Source organism: Microcebus murinus, chromosome 23 (assembly GCF_040939455.1).
Source record: "Microcebus murinus isolate Inina chromosome 23, M.murinus_Inina_mat1.0, whole genome shotgun sequence".
In the NCBI taxonomy this organism is placed as follows: Eukaryota; Metazoa; Chordata; class Mammalia; order Primates; family Cheirogaleidae; genus Microcebus; species Microcebus murinus.
The window spans coordinates 26,665,859-26,692,200 of NC_134126.1; the positions used below are offsets into that span (position 1 = coordinate 26,665,859).

The 26,342-nt window shown below is 56.6% G+C and overlaps 1 protein-coding gene across 1 annotated transcript in view; it reads left to right on the top strand.

The window, feature by feature from the left end:
- Positions 1 to 15,477, top strand: part of LOC109730105 (uncharacterized) — a 63,411-nt gene extending 47,934 nt beyond the window's left edge. Inside the window, exons 6-7 of the mRNA XM_075997000.1 lie at positions 13,678 to 13,854; positions 14,452 to 15,477. Of these exons, the coding sequence (XP_075853115.1) occupies positions 13,678 to 13,854; positions 14,452 to 14,490 (216 nt within the window). The 3' untranslated portion in view covers positions 14,491 to 15,477. The remainder of the gene's footprint in view (positions 1 to 13,677; positions 13,855 to 14,451) is intronic.
- The last annotated feature ends 10,865 nt before the right edge of the window (positions 15,478 to 26,342 follow it).

Here is a 26,342-nt window from a genome sequence, read left to right on the forward strand (position 1 = left end):
GATGTATTCAATGTCATTAAAGATTTTGGGGAGCCTTACTTTTGGTATGGTGTCATGTTGTGAAGACAAAATGGGAATGCATTCCAAATATTGCCCCAAATCGTGATGTTAGCAGCGATGTTTTAGGTGGGCCCCCCAGCCATGCATGGCGGCCCTGTCCTCTTTCCTCCTCGGCATCCCCCGTACGGGGTGCAGATGTATGGGGCGCAAATGGAAGCCCAAGTTAGAGTTGTTTGGGGAAGCGCGTGTCCCGTGTGTGTTCAGAATTCCTGCTGTCTAGATCATTCCTGCCGTCTAGGCCAATGCTTGGCCTGGCTCAGTCAGTCCAAGCATTGGTTTGTCCTGGGACAGGAAGGAGACCCCATTTTTAAGTCACATGGCGCTAACCTTATATGGTCAGGCAGAGGTCAGCACAGCTCCGTGAGTCATCAGTGGCCCACGTTCTTTGTACCCTAGACACAACTCGTCCTGCCCGAAAGCGCAGCAGCAGCACATAAGGCCACCAGCCTGTGCCTGGAGGACGTATGGCCAAGACCCCTCACGCCCCCAGGCCACGTCCGGCTTGTGGCACAGGCTGCGGGTTCCGCTGTTCAGGAATGGGGTCGTGCGCCCGTCAGCCCGATTCACGTGGCCCAGACACACTCCATCTCTCTGGAAATTATTTCCATCCATTGGCCAGGCCAGGGTTTTGAGCAGCCAGCCAAGAGGCGCATTGGGTTACTCCCCGCGTCCCAAGAAGACTCTGTCCCCTGTGTTTGGGGCAGCACTGGAGGGGCTGCCACCAGTGGCTGGTGGAGTGGCCACGTTCACTCGGCTCCAGCCCATCACCGGAATAGCACGTGTCAGTCCCGTAGCCAGGCTGGGTTTTGCTTAAGGCCGAGCCGGGAGCCCTCTGCGGTGGGAGCTTAGGTTTAACGATTAGCGGCCTAGGACAAGATAGATGTTTTGGCCTGTTCCACCGTCCCAGAAGGTGATGGGAGCCAGCTTGGGCAGGACACTTCGGAGCCTGGAGTTTTGGCCCGAGAGACAGACTGACTCAGTCTGCTCAGTCTGCCCAGGAAAAAGCATCATCTACTCACAAACAGGGCATCCTGGTCGCAGTATCTGCCGTCCCCGTCCCGACCTTCCCTGCAAGCAGACGTGCCCCCTCACCGTGCTGCCCTTGGGCGCGCTCTACGTGGGCGTCTCTGTCGGTTGCGGGCGTCCGCTCCCGTTTGTGCTGTGAATTCAGCACTGTGCTTGGCCTTTGCTCGTCTTCCTTCACCCTGCAGTTCGGAGGTGGGGGGGAGTCCCGCGTTCTCGGCCAGCGCCTGCCAGGCCGCTCGCTATCTGCCGCCTGGCTCCGGCTCCCTGTCTGTGGCGGCGGCAGCGTTCTGCATCTCACCTCTGCCAGGACCCACCCTCCAGCACAGCCTGTCCCCAGCCCTCGTCCCTGGGATTTTCACTTGGCACCTGGCACCGCATTGTGTCCTTGGAGTGTTTGTTGTCACTACTGGGCCTCGTTTCGTTTCAGCTCAGTGACCTGGGTGGAAGGGCCACGGTCCCTTGGGTTGGGGAGAAAAAAAACCCCGCAGTGACTCTGGGGTGGCACCTCCGGGAGGCCGAGGAGACGCGGTCTTGATGGCTCAAGGCCGACCACATCTTGGGCGTGTTGTTGCTGCCCCGAGCCATCCACGGTGCTCTTCCTTGGGGAAACTTCTCCCCATAAATGCCATCAGACTTCTGCGTACCCTTCCCCATCAACACAGCATATCTCAGACTTTTTGTGATCGCATATATTTACAGATTCTATGCATTTGTTTCTTTTTTATTAAAGTTCCCTGATAATAGAAATTCCTCTCTTCCTGACCAAGTATTGAACTGTCCCAGTAATTTGGCTTTATTTGGCCAAAACCAGCCTTTCTTCTCCAAGCCCCTCATCTGTCTTGATCTTGACACACTCGATCTTGTCAGCACGAAGCTAGGCATGGTTGTGCCTGGTTGGTATTTGGATGGAAGGCCTGAGAACGCTGGGTGCCGTAGGTCTTCCGAGGTGTTAGTAGGCCTTTTCTTGTACAGCATGCAGAATCTTCATCTTAATCATTCTCATCATCATCATCATCGTAGTGATAGCTGGGATTGATTGAGCACTTACTCCGTGTTGGGCCTTATACTAAATGGTTTGCTTCTCATAATACCCCCTCTGAGAAATCTCTGTAAAGTATGGATGAAGCTGAAACTAGAAACTTAGAAAGATTAATAAGTAAGTTGTTCAGATTTATATATATCTAGTAATGGGGCTGGATTAGAATTCAGATCTGTAGAATTCAGATTCACATCTGTCTCATTTTAGAGTCAGAGTTTTTAGCCGCTAGCCGTACTGTTTTTGTTTAGTAGTAGGTACCCAGTAAGTGTTTGTTGAATGGCAGGATTGCTCTCACAGGCTGGCTGGTCTCTATGGCATGACTAATAATGACGGGGATAGCACCCAGCAGTTTTGGAATATTACGGTGCTAGGCTCTGTACTAAGTGATGCACATCAAATAGCCCGTTTCATCTTTACAGCTCAGCAAGGAAGATTATCCCCCTCTTGCTGATTGGGAAACTGAGGCTCAGAAGGACCAAGGTAACTTTGCTGTTCCTCCCACTGGATGTCCACAGGAAAGAAAGGAGTCTTGACCCTATACAAAAATAAGTGCTCGAAATAAATCTAAATGTTAAAGATAAAACAAAGTAAAACTTCATCTACAAGATAACATAGAATATCTTTATGGCCTTTGGGTAGCCATACATTTCTTAAGGCGCAGAAAGCGCTGACTATCAAGGAAAAGATTGACAAGTTGGATGACATTAAAATGGGGAACTTCTGATCATCAAAAGTCATCAGTAAAAGAGCAAAGGCAAGCATGGAGGAGAAGATACATGCAGTACCTATTACTGGCAAAAGTGGATTCATATACGGAATGTATAAATATCTCCAACAAATCCGTAAGAAAAAGAACCCCTTCCCACAGTTGGGCAAAAGAATGTCCCATATTTAAGATTGTCAGTGGTATACAGTTCTTATCCCTATTCCAGGTTTTAACCAATTTGTCCTGGATCATGGGCACAACCTGGTGGCTGGCCTTGGGAACTGTCTGATCCGGTGGCTCCTGTCATTTTCTTTTGTGTGTGGACCGTGGGCCCTTCCTTCCCGTGTGCTGCTTCACTCGCTATTCATTCTGCCCCAAGAGTCTCCTTTCTCATGAATGCAAATGTCTCTTCCTCTTTTCCTTTGGCTTGCTAACTTTTGATCAGCTATTTTAAGACTATTTCTCTCTGGCTTCTTTCCCCCCCCCCCTTCCTTTTTCATTTCTCTTTTTGTACCTTCTTGTTTAGCCTAAGAACTTACGGTTGTAAAAACTGCGCTAAAATATCTCGGAGTCTTTTGGGAGAGTAATGCTTGCGTTCTGCCAGAGGCAGAGTAGAGACCTGGAGGTTCATACTTACCTGCAGAGAGATTTCGTCTCAGTTGTGTTCCAGGTGTCTGAGACCTCCAGAGGTGCAGTGGGAGTTGTCGAATCAAGCAGAGGCGAGACAGAGACTTGGTCGTGGAGGGCCCTGTGCCTTGGGTGGGCAGCTGGAGTCTGATAATCCTACCAGTCTTATCAGCAAAGCCCTGGACAGACCCCTCGTGGATGTCCCAAGCCATGACTCTCAACTGGGAGACAGAGACCCAGTATATCAGCATGACTTCTCTGCCCTTCTAGCAGGTCAGGTTAGGGTTACAAACATTAGAACTTTAATCGCATCACAGATACTTAAAAATATTTCCCACACACCTCTCTACCTGCAACCCTCAAGGTAGGGCTGGTTGACAGCCATTGACCTGAAATTTAAATTTCCCTCCTTTTCCTTTAGGCTGTTATTTTCCTGAAATAGCAGCATCTATGGAGGTAAAGATTTTCTCCTCCGTTATGTTCTTCTTTGTTTATTTTATTTAATTCCTCACCTGGGAGAGCTTTCTCCCCTTTGCCATTGCAAACATACTGTATTTTAGACACATTATGACCAGGAGAACAAACTGGAAACTCTGTAGGTATGGAGAACAAACTGGAAACTCTGTAGGTATGGAGAACAAACTGGAAACTCTGTAGGTATGGAGAACAAACTGGAAACTCTGTAGGTATGGAGAACAAACTGGAAACTCTGTAGGTATGGAGAACAAACTGGAAACTCTTGTAGGTATGTTTTGACTTTTTAAATATCTTGACAGTAGTTTAAAAAGCAAGAGATGAACATAATTAAAGCTCATTTTTCTGCCTTGTGCTGAAAAACTGGACGACTAGGCTCTTTGGGTGTCCACTCCCAGGAGGGGCTCTGGGTTGGGAGTGGCATGTTCCTTCCACTCGGCACGTGCCCTCCCCAGCCCGCTTCACTCCGTTGTTACCTGCTTGCTTGGACCCCGAAGGCAGTGGAGAGGGGACCTTCCCGGAGTGGATAAAACAGGCTTTTGTGGGCTTGCCTGGGAACCCAACCATTATGTTTGCCATTATGTCACTATCAAAGCCGGAAGTGGATTCTTAGCTTCGAGAGCGCGGGTTTCTGAAATCTCAACGATGCAGATTTTGGGGATCCTTCCAGGGTCCCCCCCGCTAGGATGCGTACGTCTGAGGTGATGGCCTGTTGTCCTACGCTTCTCCTGGGCCGTGTTCGGGCTTCGCACGCAGTAGGCACTTAATAAATGATTTACTTCCTAGGGTCACCGAGTGCTTGCTGTCCGCCTGCTCCTGGACAGCAAACAGAAATGCCGCCTTGCCGTGTGGACTGGGCCTGTCAGTTCCGCCCGAGACCGGATGGCTGCCTGATTTGTCTAGAACGTCCACTGTAGCTCTAGAATGTCCGGCCAGAGTTTGGGGTCTGTCCCCCGGACGGCTCGCCCGCCCCAGGAGCACGGCGCCTCCCACTGAGTAGCGGGGCAGACCCCGCAGCGCCGGCCCCTGCGAGGGGGCAGGACAGAGAGGCGGCACGGAGCCTGCGTTCCTGGCCGGTGCCCACTGAACTGGAGTGTGTGGCCGGTACACAGTGCTTGCATTCCACACCCCGGACAAAGGCGGGTCAAAGTTCAGCTCATTCCCTTTAAAGAAGAAGAAGAAGAAGAAAAAAAAAAATTTCCGTCTTTGGCATTTCAAAGTTTTGACCCAGATCAGCCAGAGGCCGCGGAGAGCTCACGACGTCTGGAGAGTGTGTTTAATTTCTGAGGCCCGTAGCTGCCGGGAAGCCGGAGAGAGCCAGCGACCTGTTGGGCTTGAGCTGAAGCCCTGCCTTTTTTTTCCAGGTGGCACGGGCCTGGCCTCTCCTCCCCAGGCCCCCAGAGGTGAGTGGAAGGAGCCAGCGCCTTCTCCTCGCTCCAGAGTTATCTTTGCCCCCTGAAATCAAACACTGCACGCAGCGCCCTGTAAAACTGCTTCCTGGTAGGTCCGCGCATGCCTGCTGTGTAAACATCCTCCCGTGTTTCTGGAACTGAATTCGTCGCTGCTTCCTGGTCATCCTGTTCGGGGTTTTTCTGCACTTAGCGACCCGCAGAATCAGGTTCATAAAGGGAAGACGTCGAGTCGGGCGGAGGTGCTTAAAATGATTATTTTAACCCTAGTAAAATTGCGAGAAGGGGAAACAGGGTCGTGGGAAGGAAAAGATGTAGATGAAAAGTGAAATGAAACAAAGCCTCCCCAGACAGAGTGTCGTCATAGCGCCGTGCAAGTCGCTCTGGGTCCACGCCGCGCCCCTGCGATGGGGACTTCTCTCAGGGCCTCAAGCTCGGTCTGGCTGTGGCTGTAGACCACAGTCGGCCTGTGTCTACACATATGCCGTGGCTGTGTGTGTCCCTCCTCTGACCCTGCCTGACTCCCGCTCCGTCTCTCATGACTTATTTGCCTCTCCTCTCCACCCACCCGTGACATCTCCATCGCCATGGCAGTGAGCAGCCACGTCATTCACCGAGTTCACAGGGTGATGGGCCAACTCTGTGCTGAGTCTACTTCCCTCTCGTTCTCCCTCCTGAAGGAGGAGGCTCCCTGGCAGAACTCAGAGCCCTTTGTTTATTTGATCCTGGGCTCTTGGATAAATCAGGAATGTCCTGACATGAACTTAGGCATGTTTTTCTTCCATGGAGAAGGAAACTACGGCAAATGGGATTGAAGTAAGCAGGGGACCATTCCGGGGGACTTGCCTTGGTGCCATGAAGGCCACATTCCGTTGGGGTCATCGGACCAGGAGGTGTCTTCTTTACTGGCATGCTTCACCCTGGAGCCCAGAAGGTGTGAATTTGAACCACTTTCCCCCCAGCTGGGAGCCTGGCACAGATGCTCTGGGCTTCTTTAAAAACTGTGTAGTGCCATGCTCGTCTTCCACGTGGTCCTTTGTGCTGCGTGAAACCGTGGCTCCTAGTTGCTCAAAGAAGGTTGCTTGGGAAGTGGGTGTGGGGTAAGGTGGCTGCCTGGTCTCTTATCCTCACTCATCTTCCTGGAAGTTGCAAAGTTCTCGATGGCGATGTACTCGATGAGTGAGCCGCATGGGACCTGAATGTACGTCTCACTTCCGGTCAAGTCTAGGCTTATACCGTGTAAGGTTGTCAGAAACCTTCGTGGGTCTGCCGTCTGTGTCGGTAGCGGTGCGGGGAACCCTGGACTCCCTGGGTCTGTCTGGACTCGTAGGGTCCAGTGGGTTAGTATCTCAGCTGGTCTTGGAAGTATTTTGGGGTCTGTGGGGCAGGAAAATATCAGGAGCCATGTGCTTTGCTTCAGTGGAGACCTGTGAGTATCCAAAAACAACCCCACTTGGTCTCCAGGGCATTGGGGGGAAACTCCCCACCCTGTAGGAGTTTCCAGGTGTGTGGAAGTCCGGGCATTACCGTTGTAGAGGGGGCGGGGGTGGGCTGGGCCGGTGGATGCTAATCTTAGTTGGCTGCCCATGCTAGAGACCAGGACCCAGTCCTCGGCCACTTCAGGTCCAGGCTCGGCTGTCGCTGTGTTTTGCCGCTTTTCATGTTGTCAGAAGGATCTTCTTGGGAACAAATGACTCAGCAACCTGGACCTCTGAGACCGTGTGGCCTAAGCGCCTTTTGGGAAGTTAATTGGACGTAGCTACCTAGGCTCTAAAATGTTGAGCCCGGGAAGAATGGAGATCCAAACTGTTCTACTCTGGGCTCTTCAAGCTGCAGTTCAGCTTGGTTTTTCAAATTCCTTCCCTGGTAGAAGGATCTCATTCGTAGGGTAAGCGAGCAATGTTTTAATGACGCTTTTTTGTCCTTAGGAAATTCCAGGGAGAGAAAGGTCCTGGTTTTTGGCCAAAAAAAAAAAAAAGCCGAAAACAACAACAGAAATGAGCTATGGCTGTAACCCTGGACCTGTCTGTGGCAGAAAGAGTTAATGGGATGGAGGTCTCAGGGTGAGGACCCTTCTTTTGTCAGTGCTGGGAGAATTCCATATGGCTCAAGAAAAGATGATGCAACATTTACCATGGGGCAGCCCTGTCTAGGCTCTGGGGGCTGCTGCTCAAAGAGTTAAGTAGTCCTGTGGCTGGCAAGCCCTGGGGGAAGGAGTGAGCCTGCAGGGGAAGGGACCTCTATGCCCCAGAGCAGGGAGGTGCGGGAGGAGGCGGGGGATGGGCCGAAAAGCGTGGCCAGGGAAGCAGAGTGTAGGCCCAACTTTTTTTGCCTTGTTTGACCAGCCTTGGCACTGCCCTCCGGCTCTCCAGGGGAAAAGCTGCAGTTCTGCTCTTGCAACACAAGGAGCAGACTGGAGAATTTAGATCTGCGTCACAGAGCTCAGAGAGAGAGAGAGAGGAGAGAGAGTGAGAGAGAGAGAGAGAGAGCAAGCTCCGTCGATAGGTCTGCTAGCAACAGCCGTGCTGCAGCAGAGAGAGAGAGAGAGAGAAATCAAGAAACAAGTCATAGCCACACCGGGCACCAGGTTCTGCCAGCTTACTTGCCAAGCGTTCAGAGATCTGCCGGGGCCGGAGGCCTCTGGGTAGCCCGGGCTAAGGAGATGACACGCAAGGTGGCACGGGCGGTTCCCGTGGGGAGGAGGTGGGGTGGCGGTGGGGGGCAGGGGGGGAGCAAGAGGTTGCGGGGTGACGGTGAAGGGTTTGACGGGACCAGATTCTGGAACATTCGGGACTGCGGCACCTCACGGCCGGACCGAGGTTTGGGTCTGCGCAGGCTACGATGGGTGGTCCGATGGGCTTCAGGACTTGATGGCGTAACCTCCTTCCTCCCCCACGTACGTATTTGCTGGAATCCGGGCGATGTCTCTGCGTATGTGGGTGCTCTGTCGTTCTCACCTTCTTTCTCGCTTTTTGCTATTTATTTCTCCGAGGGAGGGTTTTTTTTTTTTTTTCCACTTTGATTTCTTTTCCCTTAGTGTCAGCTGCTCGAGCCTAAACCAGGGTAGAGTCTCTGGCTTCCCACCTGACCTCCCAGCCTTTACCCCATTTCCTTCTAGTGGACAGACAGACAGACAGACTGGTTCTCCAGGTTGTTGGGGGTGTCAGCGTCTGTCCATCTGTCTGTGCAGGTCTTACGTGGAAGGTAGGGAGTGAGGAGAAGTGCCGAGAGCAAGACAGAAGGACAGTTTTTTTCCCAGGGGCTGCCTTATTGAAATGTTCGGCCCTGGGAATTCTGGGCCGGTGGGAAGCGGGTGGCCGGGGTGGGGTGTGGGCTGGGAGAAGTGGGGTAAAGCTGGTAGGTTTGTCACTGCGTAGTTTGGGAAAGTGGGGAATGGTGACGCAGTCACTGTTGCATCTTGTTAGGAGCTCTATGGGGACAGGTAGTGAGGCTCCCGGGGTCTGTGGGGCCAGCTGAGAGGGGTTAAGGATGAGCTGAGAAGGGAAGCTAGCATTTAGAGATTAAATGTCATCCTTTGGCGTTGGAAAGTTGTTTACCTTGCGCTCTCTGTGTCTCCATGTTGGCTCCCTTCCAGTTCACATGTGATGGCCTTCCCTGTACTGCTGCATCATTAACTAAGTGACTGAGCTGGCCTTCCATTGGCCAGGGGAGGGCTCTCACTCCAGACACTTTCTCTGATTGGTGGGTGAGCCAATGGCAGGTGAAAAGCTTTTTTTGATTGGCCGAGAGCAGGGTATCAAATCTGAATTTGCATTTCACTTGCTTAAAGGGGAGGGGGGAGAAGCCCAGCAGCTTTCTAAAATCTCTTTAGGGGTGTGCGTAGGCTCCTGTGTCTATGCTTGCTTTTGACTGCCCAGTCGAAGCCTCTCCCTTTACCTTTTTAAATTTCATCCACTCTACGGAAGAAGAGCTCAGGGCTCCCCAAACTTTTTTTTTTTTTTTTTTTTTTTGGTGGGAGGAAGGTTGGGCAGATGGGTGCGCAGAGGGTTGACCAAGTCGGAAGAAAATATCTGTCCTTTAGTTTGGGGTTGGACAAGGGAATTTTCCAATCAGCCACACCTCGGTGTTGCGGCAAAATAATTCTTGGCTCCCCTGGAAACACATGGGCAAGGTAGGGCAGAGCTGCTGCTGTCGATATTGCCACCACCCCGGGCTTCCTGCTGACTCGGGGCTACTCCCTGGGGACAGGAGATTTGCATTGACGTCCGGGGCTGTCCAGAGGCCCTCAGGAGCCAGTCGTGAGCTGAGCCCAGTGTGGGAAAGACCTACCTTCTGGAAGCTGCTGCTACCTGGTGCTTGGAAAGGTGAGGATGGGGGATTGACCCTAGGAAGTGGCTCAGAAACTGCGTATTTGGTGGGATTTCCAGAAAAAGTCAGTGGGGGGGGTGGGGCAGGAGATTTGGAGGTCCCAGGTTAGAGAGGTTTGGCAGTCTGGGGAACGAGGAGTCAGAGTAAAAACTAGGGCAGCAGGCTGTTCGCCTCTGGTTGGGGGAGGGAGGCCTGGAAAAATCAGGGTCCCGGCTCCCCATCCTGTCCTGGGAGGCCTCGAGTTTGTGGGGAGGGGGTTTCGCAAACCCCGCGCCATGCGCAGGGGCCCCCACCCATGACTGCGCATCTAGGAGCGCAGTGCGCCCTGGGTCTCTGGCCTAGGACGAGCACCGCCCTTCTTATTACATAACCGAGGGCACGGCGTGTGCCTTCTCGGCCCTTCCTTGCAACCCTACCTCCTCGCTCCCCGGGGCCCGCAGAGCTGGGGAGGGTCTGGCTGGGAGCGGTGGAAGACTGCACCCCCACCCCCGGGGGGCGGGGGGGGGCGGCTAGCTCTTGCCTGGTTTGTGGCAGGAGCTAGGTTTGAGGACAGAAATGGTTTGCTCTCCCCATCGTGGGGCAGGGGATGCAGAACGTCCTTCCGAGCGCCCCGTACCACCTATGGGCCCCAGGTCGTCTCCGGGGGTGGGGGTGATGGCCTTCTTGTCCTGGTACCCTTTCTGGCCTATGAGAGGAAGCTTCTGGAGGAGAAGACCTGGCCACCGAGTGGGGAGCCTAGTTGGAAGGTGGTTGACAGTTCACTCCCCTTGCCTCCGGCTTCCTTCTCCCCGGGAGGGTGTAGGATCTTTCTGGACTCCTTGTCTCGGCTGCCATTTTGGAGGCATTCCTCCTGGTCTCCGACATGGTGGCGTTGGTTTTTCTGGTCCTGCTGTGCCAGTTCCGCAGAGTGGGCGGGGGGCGGGGGCTGTGACGGAGGAGGGGGGGCAGCAACGCAGCAGAGGCGGGCACAGTGGTGGCTGCCGCAGTGAAGGTGGCCCCAGGGGCAGACCGCCCAGTCCCACCCTCGGACTCGGTCCGGGTGGGGGTTCACTACCCGGGCCCGGCTCTGCCAGAGTGTGGGCATTGGGTTTCCCATGCCCTCAGCAGCCTGAGGCTTGGAGCAGTTCGGGGAGGAGCTGGGTGTTTGGGGGGGGCGCTGGGGAGAGTGGAGGCAGAGGCAGGCAGCTCATCTCAGACGTGTCAGACCTGTGGTTCGTGTTCCCCAAATAGGCTCTGTCTCCGGCAGCCTCCCCGTGGGGACGAGGAGTGAGGTCCATGGCATTTGTTCTGATGGCCCTGCCTATTTACGGTTTCTCCCCTCTGTTTCTCCTCCGTGCCCCCTGCCAGTGCCGTGGCTGGAGCCGGAGTCCTCTGGTGAGGCTCCCGGCTGCCCAGTCCTCCCTCTCCAGGCCCTTCTGCGTGCAGCGGCCATCTTGTCTTTCCTGCTCGGGAAGTTAAAATGGTTTCTCCTCGTTCCCAGAGTAAAATTCCTTCCCTTTAGCGTGACGCTCAGGGCTGTCTGTCCCTGGCCTTAGCTTGCCTGTGCAGTCCTCACCTCTGTGAGTTTGCCCAGGTGGGCCACGCATGCCAACAAAGCCAGGCAACTGACTTTTTCTTGCTTTTCCTGCCTCTCTGCTCTCACTGGTGGTGGTGCCGGTGCCTCCTCTTCGCTGCGTCCACCTGTGGCAGGCTCACCTCCTCCGTGGACCTCTCCTGACTGCCCTTGCAAGGAGCAGGGGAATCGTAGCCTCCCCCGTCCCTTCGGCCAAACTCCCGTACACGCTGTCCCTCTTTTATGGTACTTGTGTTGTGTTATGGTTCTTTGTGCATGCATCTGATATCACAACGAGGAGCTCCAAGAGGGGAGGCTAAAAGAAAGGAGGAGGGAAACAAATACCTATTGGGTGCCTTCTGTTTGCCAGATACCACGTTAGGCTCTTTCATGGCAGGTATTTCATTTATTTCTTACCATAGCCCTGGGAGGAGGGTCCCGTGACTGGTAAGTGGCCTGGTCGTTAGTAGAGGCCCGTTCTTCCGAAGCCTTTGCACTTTTCCTCTCTGAATCCTTAGTGTTTGCACGATGCCTGTCATGAGGTAGACCAGCAGAATGTGTCTGTTTAAGGAGTTTTGTAAGTCCCTGATGCTCGGTGGGCGTTTGGGTGGCTGATCTTGTGTCCATGGTCTGGGTCACTTAGCTGTTCCACACCTGTCTCATTAACTTTCTCCTCTTCCTTCGTGGCCAGGTTCACTCAAGATGATGGCTTTTGTGTAGCTGACATTGGTGGATTAATAGATTCAGGTATCCCGGTTGCCTTCCTCCTGGAAGAGGAGGAAGAGGTTTCGGGGCAGGGGGCAGTTATAGCATCTTAAGAGCAGAATAAGCTCCAGACAGTCTTGGACAGACCTAGGTTTGCATCTCGATGCTGCCTCTTCTTAGCTGGGTGGTTTTAGGCAAGTCATATGATTTTTCTAAGTCTTCGTGCCCTCAATCAGTGAGATAAGAGTCACTACGATTATTATACAGAAACGCCTAGCATCTTGCCCGGCAGATACTGACGCAGCTCTCTTCCCCTGCCCAGTGGTTTATCGGGGACTTAAAAAGGGAGCAGAGCAGGGGGCTAGAGAAGAAACGGGGGAAGAAGGGAGCTCGTATGTCCTCGGGGTGTCCCAGGAGGGGCAGGGAGGAGGTGACGGGGTAGTGCCTGTCCCCACCTGGGGTAAAGGCCCCTTCGTTTCTGCGTCAGGAGCACGCTGTGGGCACAGGCAGTCGGACCGGGGGTGGCAGGGTGAGGGTTAACCAGGGAGCCTTCCTGGGAGCCCTTCCATGATGCCAGGTTAGTTTCCCCTTCTTTCCGAATAATCTCGGCGGTGGCTGCCTGCTTCCTGACGCTGTGGAGTCCCGTGGGAGGGCAGTCGGGCGCCCTGAAGCCCCCCTGTCACCCGTTCCGGGGCTGCAGAGCGGAGAGTGACGACAGCCAGTGAGTCGTCAGTCGAGGGCAGCGGGGACCCTGGTGACGGCTGCTTTGTTGTTTTTTTCCTCTTTGGAAGATGACTCAGTGTATCGGGAGCCGGGAGATGGAGCTCTCAGCCGAGTGGCCAGGATGTTCTGTCAACACGAAAGCAGTGAAAAACAGCTCAGGGCTGTGAGCCCATCTCTGGCCTGGGGTCGCGGTGAGGAAGGGCTGGGCAGAGCGGAAGGCCGCCGCTTGGCATATCAGGGTGGAGGCGACCCCAGGTAACGCAGCGGGGCTCCACGCACCCTTGAATTTTAGAGTCCTGAAAACAAAACACAGCTGCTTGTGTTTGTTAGTTAGATGAGCTTGGCAAACAGGGTCGGTTTTTGAGCTCTCCTTGCTGGTCACAAATGACAAGACGTCTTCCCCAGGGCCAGAAAGCCCTTTTGGGATTTCTCACCGTGGCTCTGTCTGTGATAGTCTTGGTGGTCATTGCTTTGCATAGAGTTCGGTGTCCTTGTGGGGGTGGGGGTGGCCCGGGCAGATTTGGGAGAACACTGGGCCCCCCCCCCAGACTCCAGGAGCCGGTGGGCATGGTGGGGGTGTGGTATCTTAGGGGTCCCCTGCTGGGCGCCGGGCGAAGATGGGGGCGCCGGGCGAAGATGGGAGCGCCGGGCAAAGATGGCGGCTCCGCGCACCTGGCCGCACGCTCGGGGCCAGCTGTTGGGCGTTCTGTGTCAGCCTCCCCTCCCCTAACTGACCCACGTCAGAGCTCCCCGTCTCCCCCTCCTCTTCCTCATTTCCTTCTTGGGTAAAGTGGTGGACCTTGCGTTCTTGCCCCTTCTTTCTTTTTGTTTTTCTGCGGCGTCATGGCGGCCCAGGGTTCTAGGCTTTTCTGGATTCTGCAGCCTTGCGCCATAGGCGCGTGATCCCCCCGCCCCGCCCCGCCCCGCCCCGCCTTCCCGGGAACAAGAGAAGACGTCTCCACTGCCGAGGCGCCGCTGAATCCCGTTCAGACCATCGTCCCCTTTCTCTCTCTTCTGTCCCCCTCAGCCAGCGTCGGGAACAGAGGAACAGACAACCTGTGTGTGGGCGAAGGGGTGGCCCGGCCCGGAGCTCCCTGTCCCCACTCTCCCGTGTACCGGTTCCCGGTCTCGTGCTTTCCCGTGGATGATGCCCGCACTGACATTTGTCACCGGGCAGTCCTGCTCTCCCCAAGGACCTCCCAGGGTGAGTCATTTGGGATCTCTGGTAGGAGTGGCGTCTGGGTTCTGGGGAGCCGGGGTCTGAGGCGGGGAGGGCAGGGAGACGTGACTGAGGTCACGGAGAAGAGTGGAGCAGGGCAAGGGATGGGGCCCATCCGTCCCCACCCAGGATGGGCAGGTGGACCCAGTCCCTCCCTTCCAGTCATGTCTTTCTGAGCCTGAGTAGAGAGCAACTTGACCTAAAAATATTGTGTCTACGTGGGTGTCGGAACCGCTGGTGTCTCGTATTTCTTCATCCTGAGCTGTGCATATGATGGGAGCCTGGATTCCATGCTTTAGAAGGCTCTGTTGTCTCTCAGGCTCGTTTTCTGAAAGAGGTGATGGACGGGCCTTCTTTGACCAGACCCCATGTCCTCCGGCACTGATCCAGGATGACGGGCCCGTGTTATTTTGCCCAGTGTTGTCACGCTTCTGTCTTGGATGGCGGGCAGCGGCTGAGGGCCATGGTCTCGGGGCTGCGTATTAGCCCCGGATGGGACCCTGGTTGGGGTCTGCGCAGTTCATTGCTTGGTTGGCTCTGTGAGCTGAGCCCACCTGTCTTCCTTCGTCTTCTTCCCCACAGAGAGCTTGGGAGAGTGCAGCTTGCCGCGTGAGTGGGTGACAACCTCTTGGCGACTCAGGCTCAGCCGAGGATGGTGCCAGTGTGCCGAAGACAGCCGTCATGCTGCCGGGTAGAGTGGCTCGCCTGCGTTTATTTGGAACAAAAAAAGGCGGCGCCTGGCAGCCCTGCCTTCTGCAGTAAGTGTTCGTCTGCATTCTTTTCCATTCTTCTATTTCTCCAAACATCGGAAGTGGATGGATGTTTATGGAGCCCAGCCACCTGCTATGCCTTCTCCATTCTTCTCCTGCACAACCCTGCCCTTAGTCCTCCAGAAGAGGGGACTAGGTTGATTTTCTGACGCTACCGGATATAAGCTGCAGAGAGGCTAGAATTGGGAGTTCAGCCCCCACACATCCCCCTCACATTCGGGAGACGTCGACTTTCCCTAAGACAGAGCCCACAGAGCCCTTGTCCCTCTGGGGGGGAGTGGTGATGGGCCGCTGGGAAGGACCCTGGGTGCCCTCCCTGCCCCCGGCCGGGAAACGAGGCTCCCCATTGGCTGGCTGTGGGAGGATGGCCCTTGCCAGCACCTAGCGTGGTTCTCTGCCAAGTTCTAGCTCCCCATCTCCAGGCTGGTAGGAACCTAGACTATATATAGCCTTGTGCTAAGCAGTTCTTATCAGACGTGTCTGCCCGCCCCTGTGGGAGAGGAGCACTTGTGTCAGAGAACCGGAACCTAGAGAGCGCGAGCCACCTCCAAGGGCCTTTTATTCTGGGGAGGGGTGTGTGTGTGTGCACGTGCGTGTATGGGGGTGCGTGTGTCTGTGTGTGTATGCCCGCGCGTGTGGGGGTGTGCGTGCATGTGTGTATGGGGGGGTTGGGGTTGCGGCTGCTTACTTTCCTTGCCCCTGTTTCAGATGCTGGTAGATTCAAAGGTCCTGCCGGATGAGGGTGCTGATGTGGGGGCCGAGGGCCAGGAGAGGCCAGTAGCTCTCCCGCGGATATTGGGCTCCAAGGGGGAGAGACACGAGGGGCACGTGATGTGGCTGAGGGCACCCCTGTACCCCTTTGCAAAGAACAGCTTCCGGTTTCTCTTCCTAGTTTCCTGTTTGCCTTGCTTTGCCCAAGGATGTCTTTTGACCTCTGTCTTCCTTCTTTCGGACCCCGTGCATTCCCTTGCCTTCCTCCACCACTTCCTCCTCCTTCCTTTGATTTTCTTTAGGATGTTCGAGGGCAGGCTCAGCCACTGGCATCCGGAAGCCGCGTCTGCCCCCTCCGCCTTCACCCCTGCCTGGGGTTTCTGGAGGTCTGGCTGCAGCCGGGCAGAGAGGGCTCGGCTGTCCTCGGGAAGGGTTCTGGTGGCAAACGGTGCTGTGCCGGGTGGTTTCGGGCAGGGGAGGTTGGATATTCCCCTTTGCCCCCTCGCAGGTGCGGCCAAACCACCAGTTTGCGTGGTTCCGTGACCGTAAGTGCTGATTGGTGTGACACGGTCCCAGTCTTGTCAGGGAATCGTCCAGCCAGGCCGCTTACTGGAAACCAGGTGCAACAAGGAACGTGGGGTTTAACCCTTTCTTCCCTCCCAGGTAAGTCGGGTGCGGGCTCCTCCCCGTGGCCTTCCCCAGCCTCCCCTTGCCGTGAAGGCCATTTTCCTTATTCAGGGAGGCAGTCCTCAGCCGTCTCCATTCAGAGTCTTGCAAACAATCGCTCTCTTCTTTCCGTTCTCCTACTTCTGGGTTTTCTGTGAATGGGCTTAGTAATCAGCAAAGGGTTGGGGACAGGGTGGCCAGCTGAAGTGGTCAGGCTGGGAGGACGAGTGGGAGACAGCTGGGCAGCCCTGTCGCACGTGGCAGTGGGCAGCGCCCTGTGCCCTCCCTCCCTGTGGCGTGAGAGTCTGGGTTGAAACCCTCGGTGGCCCCTGGGGCCCTGCCTGGGGCTCGGGCATTCCCTCTCCTGGGTCATCGCCAGGGATGCTCTTCCTACTCTAGGAACCTTTAGATGCCGCTCAGCCCGGGTCTGGGAGTTTAGAGTTTAGCCTGGGCTGAGCAGTGGGCTTTGGGCTTCTTTCCCTACTTGGGAAAGATCCTTTCCTCTAGGCCCTCATTGCCTTCACCTTGAAAAGAAATCCGTGGTCCAGGAAGCCACTGAGAAACATCTTTACACAGTCGAGATATAAATGCTTTTTTGTGTGTGTGCCTTACTTGTTGCTGGTCACAGTCGCTATGGTGACTAAAAATGGTGACGGCCTGCAAGACTGGGAAGGTCTGTGGCATTAGAGACATGACTCTCAGTGCTTCCACCTCACCAGCAAGTCTTGCTCCGAACCCTGCAGATGTCTGCAGTGTTTCTTGGCCAGCAGAGCTGGTTGGGATTAGCCGACAGCAGATTCTTCTGGGGTCTAACGATCCCAGGAGCAAAGCCGGGTTACTTTCTGAGGCACCTGTGGGATCCTGCGTCCGTCCACGCGACAGTCGCCCCTGGCTCGGGTGCGGGTGTCGTTTCCTCTTTCCCACGCTGCTCCCACGTGGCTGTCCGGGAAAGACTGGCCAATCCTGCCCCCCCTCGGTATCTCGTCTTCTCTTCCCATTTGAGATGAGTCTCCGAGCTGGCTGTGAGCAGCCCGAGCGAGATCCTCACCAAGCGAGGGATCCAGGGCTGCTGGGAAGAGCCCAGTGTCCCTCCAGGGCAGCCGCAGTGCAGGGAGCGATGGCAGGGGGTGTCGGAGCGGAGCACGGGTAAAGGGGAGAGACTGGCTTTGGTGCAGCCAGGGAGACGAAGAGCAGGAACAGGAAGCCAAGTCCCTCAAGATGTGTGGGCTAGAGTCTGGCCAGCGCCGGCGGCGGGGCAGGAGCCAGACGCAGCTGCCGGCCTTGCTTGGGAGCCCCAGCTCTCTCTCGCACGTGCGGTGGGTCCCCAGGCCCGCCTCTGCGAGACCCCCACTCCCACCACAGCCCTGTCCCTGGCTCGACTGGGGAAACCAGGGTGGGCAGTGAGGGGGAGACCGGTCTGGCTCCTGGTCACGCAGTTGTCTCCCCGGCCTCTGATGCTTTCAGAATCGGGGTTGGTGCTTCCCCGCTGATTTTTCTATTTTTGTCCCTCCTCTAGTTCTTTCCCCCAGCTCACCAGCCGGGCCTCCACTGACACGACATTGGGGCATTGTGTGTTGCCAGTCAGGCCAGCCGAACACTTGGCATCTCTGAGAGGGGCCCGGCATGTCTGGCGCTTTTCTCTTGACCTCTGAGTCTCTGAGGTCCGGGCGCCAGGAGGCCGCGTGGGGCGCCTCCATCCGGGACCCAGCAGAGGTTAACAGAGCCAGTGGCGCTGGAGCCCCGGTGGTGTGGCTTGGCCGGGACTCGTGGGGGAGGGGCCCTGCCAGGGCCCCTGATTGGTCAGCACCTTCTCTATCCCACTGAATCCTGGTCTGCACCGGGCTGGGGATTGTTTAATGCACATCTTGGCTCTGTCCCCTGGCTTGCGTGCCCCCGAGGCTGCAGCCACAGCCCTGGAGAGGATCTGTACCTGGTGCAGGTCACCTTTTCGGGCTTGTTAGCCTCCCTCTGAGATACGTAAGAGATACCGCCCTTCTCCGCCAGCCAGCCATCCGTGGGAGGCCCTTGCGCTGCTTTGCTTTTCTGGGACTTGGAGTGGCTGTGAGGGAAGCATAGGCTCAGTCTGGTTTCTCACCGGCTCCTTCTCACAGGAGCTGCTCACGGGCTGATAATGCCAGGGCGTACTTCCCGGGCCCCAGGGCCTGCGCAGAGCCTCACGCCCTTGGCATGGAGCCTGTGCGGGGTGGAGCAGGGGGGCGGGAATGGGGAGAGCCCCCTTGGGGAGGTGGGGTGCATGGTTGGAGCACAGCAGCAAGGCCAGGAGGGTGCGGGAGGTTGAGTGCGGTGCCCAGCCACGGCTGCCCGCTGTGGCCAGGAGGGACTCGCGTGTCCCCCATGAAGATTCGCGTCTGAGCGCCTGCCAAGAAGGCAGCGCGTGGTGCCCCGATCAGAACCTGTAGTCAGCATGCATGCGTGAGATGGGCGCCGGAGCTCTCGGCCCCTGCGTTCCGTGCAGAGGAAGGGAAAGCGACCTTTGCTAGGGGCCTTCTGTGGCTTCCCTGGGTTCATCCTCAGAACAGCCATGTGACGCAGGGGTCATCCCCTTTTACCGTTAAAGACACTGATCTCGAAGTGACTTAACCAAGGTTTACCCACTTGGTAAGCTGGGTTGTCAAGGTTTGCGTCCAAGCGCTTCTGATCCCAAAGCCTGTGCTGTTTCTTCCCTCTCTTGGCCTGAAGTCAGACCTCTTGTGGGCTAAGATCCTCAGAGGCCCCACCTGAACCGGAGGGAAAGGCAGACGCCCAGGGGAACTCCAGTCCCCGGGGACGGCCGTGCCGCATTTCTCTGGGAGGTAGATGCCCCTGGTGCCCGTGGACAGGCAGGTTGAGCTCTCTTCCGAAGAGTCAGGATCGATGCCCACAGGAAGCCCCTCCTTTGTCCTGATAACGAGGAGAATCCACCCGGGGTCCCCGCAGCTTACGGGAGCCGGCAGTGAGTGGGAGCCCGAGCTGGAGTGGACGTGGCGCCTTTGGTGTGCGGCAGACGGCTTTCCCCACCTGCCGTGGCCGCCCTGGCCTTCTGCCTCCCGCCCCTGGGCGCTAGCTGACTCTTCTTCCTCGGCCTGGTCACCCCGCTCCCCACCTGTCCACTCAGCACAGGGGAACATTGGGGTTCGGTCTTTGCTGTGTCCCTGGCCAGACACGTGCCTGGAGGAGGCATATTCTGAGCTCAGCTTCTCCTGCCAGGGCGCATGGTTCTGAGAGCCGGCGGGAAGGGCAGTGGGGAAGGGACGGGCACCGGGTAGGGAGACGCCACCTGTGTGGCTGCATGGTTGAGCTGTGTGTCTGGAGAGGGTGAGACAGGTTGGCGGTGCTGGGGACGGGGGCGGGCATGTTTTCCGTGCACGCATCTACAGGGCTCGGGACTTGTTTACTTGGTAGGAAGGCGGCTGGCCCGGGCTGAGTCAGGCCACGTGATTCTGGCCTCCTTGGCCGGTCACCGATGCCTGTCCCACCCAGCCGTGGACACTGCCATCTGCTGCCAGGGGTCTGCACTTGCACAGGATGAGGGAGTGTGGCCGGGGCACTCTGGGAGGAGATGGGTCAGGGAAGGTGGGGTTTATGCTGCTCAGCGTCGAGGGGTCGGCGGGCCTGGATTCCAGTCCTGGCTCTGTTGGCAAAATCTCACCCACTCAGTTCACCCCTTTGGGCCCCAGTTTCATAATCTGTGAAATAAGGAGATTGAATGAGAATCTCTTTGGAGGTTCCAGCTCTAGCATAGGGTCTCCCTGCTGCTATTCGTGGAGGTATTTCTTAGCCAGAATCTCGGAACAAGGAAAGCTAGACCTGAGCTACCACAAGAGGAAGTGAGGGATCTTGAAGACCTGTCGGCGTGCATTAGGGTGGGTGGGTGGATAGGTGGGCAGAGACAGGTGTTGAAGGACCTCCCAGAGGGAAGAGGGGGCAGGGCTGGAGATAGTGTGCAGGCGGTTGATGGGCAAAGCTCCAGTGTTGGCTCTGCCACGTGGCCACAGGCTCCCTGCAGGAGGCTTGTCGGAGATGGGGTGCGTGCGAGCTGCTGGGGGTGCTTGCTGTGCTGCAGGGGCTGACCCGAGAGACCCTGCTCCAGGAAAGATGCTCCGTCCTGTCTGGCCCCAGATCCTGGGGAGATGACAGGGCGGGGTGGGTTTGGGGAGGGCATCTGTGCCGCGGTCGCGGTCTGTGCCCCTTGCTCTCGGGAAGTTGTCCTTTATATCCGGCCTTCTTTTTCCATGTGTTATTTGGAGGCCTTCTATTAAAAAATAAAATTAATTAAACTTTGAAAAGAGATGTCAACAAAAGAAAGGCAAAAGCCTAAAATATGTCAGAGCCCCCTAGTTTTATAGCAGCTTTTTGGTCTTTGGTCACTCTTAAAAAGATAGCCAAAACAAAACGCATCCAGGAACGCACGCCCCAGATGCCAGGCCCAGCCAGGTTGGGGCCAGGTGCGGCCGGCCGGGACTCTGGCCTCGCTTCCCACAGCAGGCTCAGCCCCACACGGCCCCCGCTTCTCCAAGGCGACGTGCGTAGGAGCCCCCGGGGGCCGAGGGGGCACGTCGTGCAGTCTGCTTCACAGAAGGCAGGGTTTTAAAAATAACTGCGCTTCTCCAAGGTGCTATCTGCCTGCTGCTTTGCGGGATGTTTACCTGGGATTCCTAATAACTGTGAGCTCACCCCCACGCCCCCACCCCTGCCGGTGCGGTGTAGTGAGCAGGGCTTTGGGCCAGGACTCAGGCGGGGAGAGGGATTGATGAGTAACCCTCACTCACACCACACTCAGTTGCTCTGACACTCGCTGGCTCCTTCGGTCCTCACACAGCCCTGTGAGGGTAGGTGGCATTACCCTTGTCGTTGATGAAATTAGACAGAGTCCTGCCAAGATCTGATTGCTTGTGCCTGCTGGATTGGGGTCACCCACCCAGGCCCCTACCTTCAGCTGTCAATTCCCTGGGTTCTGATCTGCGGGGCAGGGGTAGGAGTGGGCTCTTGGCCAGTTTACTTGGTCTCCGAGGGCCCTACAGCAGAAGGAGAAGGAGACTTCAGAATGCCTGGGTTCTCCAACTCTCTGATTCTTTAGACTCGGGGCTCTTGTGGGAGCTGGCTTGCACTTCTTGGCTGGGAAGCCAGCCACTCACCATGTGTTCCTGGAGAGGTTTCCTACATTTATTTGGAAGCTTCTGGAATCATGTGGTGCATCTGCACGGCACTCCATGCGTGTGCACGTCGCCGCGCTTCTGCCGAATGTCGCCCGCTCAGAGATGAGGCCCCATTGTGCCATCTCTGAGATTTTTTCCAGCAGATTTATAAGGGAAGCCCGAGCGTTGCCCGGCACGCACGTTGTGTGTAAGTTACCTGTGTGCTGGCGGGTGGACAGCACCTGCTGGAGGCTCTGGCTCACGCACAGTGCAAAGTAAGATATTCATGCCAGAAGCGCCGGCGTCGTCAGCCCTGCAGGCTGGCTTCGTGCTTGACTTGGAAGAGGGGCCTTTCCCGTGGAGAGTGAGGGAGGTAAGGGGTCAGTGTTCCTTAAATGCTGACCATAAGCCCCAGTCTTTATAAGGGGCGCTGAGGCAGGGGATTGGACTTCTTGGCCACTTGGCCTTCTGAGTTATCTGTGTTTGAATAGCCCCAGAACTTGCATGAAGGAGGAAAAAAAATGTTTGCTCACAGCAAATTTAGCCGCGATCGTTTAGGCTGCTTCTAGGGGCGTTCATTTAGGAACGATGGAGGTTGGTTGGGGCAGTGCGCGTATGTGGGTCTGGATGTTTGTCCATTTATGTTTCCTGAACGCATCCTTGGAATACAGAGAAACTCTGTGATGGGGCATCCAAAGGGGAATCGTTTTGGTGAATGAAGGCTTCTGATAGCCCCGTGTGTGCAGATCTGTCACGTTGGACCTGGCTCTTTGTGTTCACCTGAAGGAAGGAGAGGGGAATGGGCAGAACCTGCAGCAAGGAGGGTGATTTAGGCGAGAACTGCGTGTCGCCTTTGCTGGGGGTTTGTGAGGAAAGGTGATCCTTATCCTCTATGGGGTCTTCCCAGTCCGGAATCTGTGGGACTCTGAGGCCGTCCCTGCAACAGCACGAGGGTCGGGAACCGGAGTCTTAGAGCAAGCTCCTCTGCGCGTCCATCTCTGCAGCCTGGGGGTTGCGCCAGTGTGGGCGCCGAACCTAGAACTCTGACCTTGTTTCCCTTTGCAGACGGGACTTGCAGCACTGGCCCTAAAGTCACTGGTATTATTTGCATGTTAACGAAAGGAGAAAGGCATGCTGCCCCTCATCGATTCCAGGAGAGGTCCCTGAGCTGCTCCAGTGGCATCTGCAGCATCACCACCACCCCAGCACTAGCGACATTGCAGGGGTGTGTGTGTAGCGGGGGGAAGGCAGGGTCAGGCACAGTGTGCCGGGAAGAAGGGGGGAGTGAAGGGGATCTCGGGGCAGCCCCGCAGCTAGGGGAGCCACAGGCATTGCCGGCCATACTGAAGGCCAGGTAGGTGCTCACATGGGCTTACTATTTAGAGGTAACCCAAAGTCTGAAATAAATCAGGTGATGTCTGACTGAGAGTTAAGTATGGAGAATCATGCATCCTTTGGTGCTATCAGCACCTGCAGGTTGTGCCAAAAGGCCTTGCAGGCAGGGACCTGTTTAGTGGGCCCTGTCTGTAAGATCATGCTTATATTATGGTGACTTTTTTGTCTCTTTTCTTTCCTATTTTCCACTCTTTCTTGTTCCTTAGGTGTATGTGCATGTTCATCCATGCAGTTGTGTTACTTCCTCGGGGTACAGTTCTTCCAGTGTCACCGGCACCAGTGGATGTGTGATTCTGATTTGAAGTGTAAACAAACCACTGGCTCAGGCTAGGGACAAGCTATCTTTGAGACAAGGGCTCTGGCAGCTGCCTGCAGACGCCCCCTTGCCCCGTAGTCCTGGACTGCTTCGGCCAGACACCTGAGATGACAATCAAAGGTTGTCTTTGCTGGGATCAGCTCAACCCTGTGTCATGCATCCTGTTTGGGGTTGGGGGGGGGCTGCTGAGGCATGCATTCCCCAGCTTTATTAGCTGGTACTTCTTTTCAGCTCGAACCCTGAGTAGTGGCCTTGGAGGTCTGAAACCGCATGTCACCCTGCTAGGCAGGAAGGGGCCAGAGAGGATAGGCACAGATAGGAAGGGAACACAGGCTCCTGGGTTCTCTCTAAGACAGGTGAACTTTATGTTCAGAAAGGAGCTCATTTAATCTTTTAGCCCTAATAGAAGTTATTTGTATTTTCTCTCCTTCTCTTCTTTTCCCTCCTCTCTCTCTCTCTCTCCCCCTCCCGCTCCCCCCTCCCTAGCCTCCAAAGAATTTAATCTGCTGGACAACAAACAATACTGTTATAAAACTTTGAAAACAAGAGGGTGCGGCCTCCCTGACAAGGAGAAGGGCATGCCGGGTAACGGCCCGGGGGAGCGTGCCAGGCCTGAGATGGAGCCGGGCGAGAGCCCAGTTGGCTGCGTACCTGGGTGCCGGCCCCTGCCCGGCCCACTCGCTGCGCCATCCCCGGTCCAGAGGGGAAGGAACCGAAACAAAAGGGGGAGGCAGAGCCCTGCTTGCAAAAGGGAAGTTGTATGTGCTCCCCTCTCTGATCTGATGGGAATGCACTAGACTGTGAAACTTCCTCCTCCACCTCCTCTCCCTGTCCCTCCTCCCTCCTCCCCCTGCCTCCTCCTGCGACTCACTGTTCTTGAGGCTGGCAGACAGAGGTCCTGATAAGAGAACCCCAGGCTGGAATGGCAGTGTAGGTGCAGCCACCAGCTGGGCCGGCCAGAGGGGAAGCAGGAGAGAAAGCGGGCTCGCAGTTGGCTTTGGGCTCGGACCTGCCCTCTGTCTGGCCCAGCCTCCCTCCCCCCCGGGGAGGGAAGTGGCACCAGTGACGTCACAGGGTGTGCCCCAGTCCATGTGCTCTGCCAGGTGCGTGCCCAGGTACAAGGTGGAACCGCCACTCAGAGGCTAGTGGCTACGCCTGGTGTCCCCTTGGTCCTCGCTCCGCTGCACGGAGGATGTGGCGCTGGTGGAAAGACTCAGTCCTTGGGGATGCTCTGCTCTCCAGGGAGGAGCAGAGGCTGCTGCCCAGCCCGGGGCGTGCCCCTGCAGGAGCTCCTGGGGACAGGAAGGGGCTCTTCCCAGCGAGCTGGCTCGCGGTCCCGAGTGCGCCCGGTAGGAAACTTGTCTGCTAGTTACTTCTTGGTGGCTGAAGGAGGGGGTGACCCAGCTCTGCCTGGGAGAGGTGGGAAGCCGGGCTCCCGGGGGCGCCTCTCCCCCAGCGTCCAGAGTCAGCTCCCACCCGAGGCCCAAGTTTCACTTCCGAGTCGTCTTCACTGGGTCAAGTGGATGATCTGGGGTTGACCAGGGAGCAGCACTGAGGGTTTTCCTTCGAACGCGCGTTGGTTTGGACCCACGAGCTGCGTGCTGGGCATTGTGTTTGTGTAACAGACCGCAGGCGTGCTCGGTTTTCCTCCTGTGGAAAGCGCTAGCTTCCTTGAAAGCAGTTCAGGGCCGTGCCCATCCTCCTCCGCAGGAGCTGAGCCCTTCTGCGGGGAAGCACGGAGACCTCTGAGCTCGGGCCTTCACTCTGTCCCTCCCCTTCCCTCTGCCCTCTGCTGTCGCCTGCTGCCCCCTCCCTATCTCAGGGGCAAGGGTTGCCCTGGTGCATCCTCCCATCGGGCTGGCGGTGCCGCCCCAGGGCCACTGTGCCCGGGCCTGAGTCTGGGAGAGTTTGAGCCCCGCTCAGCAGTGCCGGGGAAGGGACAGACAGCCTCACTTTTAGGAGTGCAGCTGCCCAGGAACCTCCATACCCAACCCAGGAGGAACCAGAAGAGCCGATGCCAGACCCGTGTGGGCTTGGGTCTGGAGGATATTATTCCCACTGTGGGATTCAGGGCGTGGGAAGTGCAGTGTTCCCGAATGCTGAGCCCTCCTTTGGGGCCAGGCTGCCAGGAAGGAAGAGCCTGGCACAGGTTTCTGGGGACTCTGAGACAGCTGGCTCCGTGCTCCCGGCCACCCTTTGCCCCTCGTGCATACACCTTTCATTTTATCACCCTTTTTCCCCTCTGATTCATTAACCACAGCCCCCCTCCCACCCCCAGACAGCTAAAGGCAAAATGTCCAGGACACTGGGAGAGTGACAGGAAGCTGGGCCGGCCTCTCAGTGCATACATACGATGGTCTGGGACTGTCTTGAGGGCAGGATGGTCCCCTTTGGGTCCCCTTCCTCAGGCCCCTCTATCACCAAGTTGATCTCTTCCTCACTGCCAGGCACCCCGACACCAGCATTCCCAGAGGCAAGAGGACGGACCATCTGGGCCTGGCTTCCGGCACCCCTCCCCCACCCTGGCTGGGACTCGCATCGGGCACGTAAGTAGCTGTGACTCAGCACCGCGCTGGGTCAGGAGGGAGAAGCGGCTGCCTTGGCAGGCATCTTCCCACGTTCCGGGTTTGAACACATTGCGGCAGCGCAGAGCAGGCAAGCCGGATTGGGTTCCCAGGGGTGCAGATCTGCTCAGTGGGTTCGCTTCTGGATTTCATAAACGAGGGTTCCCTCACCTTCCTGCTTCCCTCCCATGTTAGTTTCTGGGGACCAGGCTGGGCACAAGATACTCAGGACTTCAAAGACATAGAAAGCATCCTTTGCAGAAGGGAGTAGAAGCTGTCTCTGCAATCTCCTGGCTGGTTTTAACCAATGCCCCATGGCATGTATTTAACCCTCAAATGGGTTGTGTTTGGCCTGCACAGGTTGGTTGGTTTGTTTTCAGTGCAGCCGATTTTGTGTGCCTTTAGACAAACCGAGGCCTCTCCAGGTCGCTGTATTTCTGCTGCACAGCGTGCTGCTTCTCTCTCTCAGGTTTCCTGCCCAGGCCCTCTGAGCATTTGGCCGTGCGGCAACCTGTCTACCCGGCTTCTCCCTTTACAGATGAAGACACTGAGACCCATTCAGGGCAAATGGCAGGTCCCTGTTCTCAGAGTTTGGGCTGAGCGAGAATTGAAGCCACTGTGCTCCGATTCGCCCTGTGGGGACCTTTCCTCCACCCTGCCCGGACAGACGAGGGCCCTGGCGAGAGAGGGTGGAGGACGTCCGTACAGATGTGGGCACAGAGGTGCATGGGGCCCGGGGCTCGGCTCCCCAGCCCCCTTCCCGGCATGGCAGCACCTCTCGGGGCCGACATCCCCGTCTCTGGGTGGGTGGTTTTCTCTCCCGGGCAGCCCTGCCAAGCTCTTCATGGTTGGCCAGTGTGTTTGGGGCGGTCAGGCCGAGGTGGGAGAGACCGTCACCCTCCTTGGGCAGCAGAGC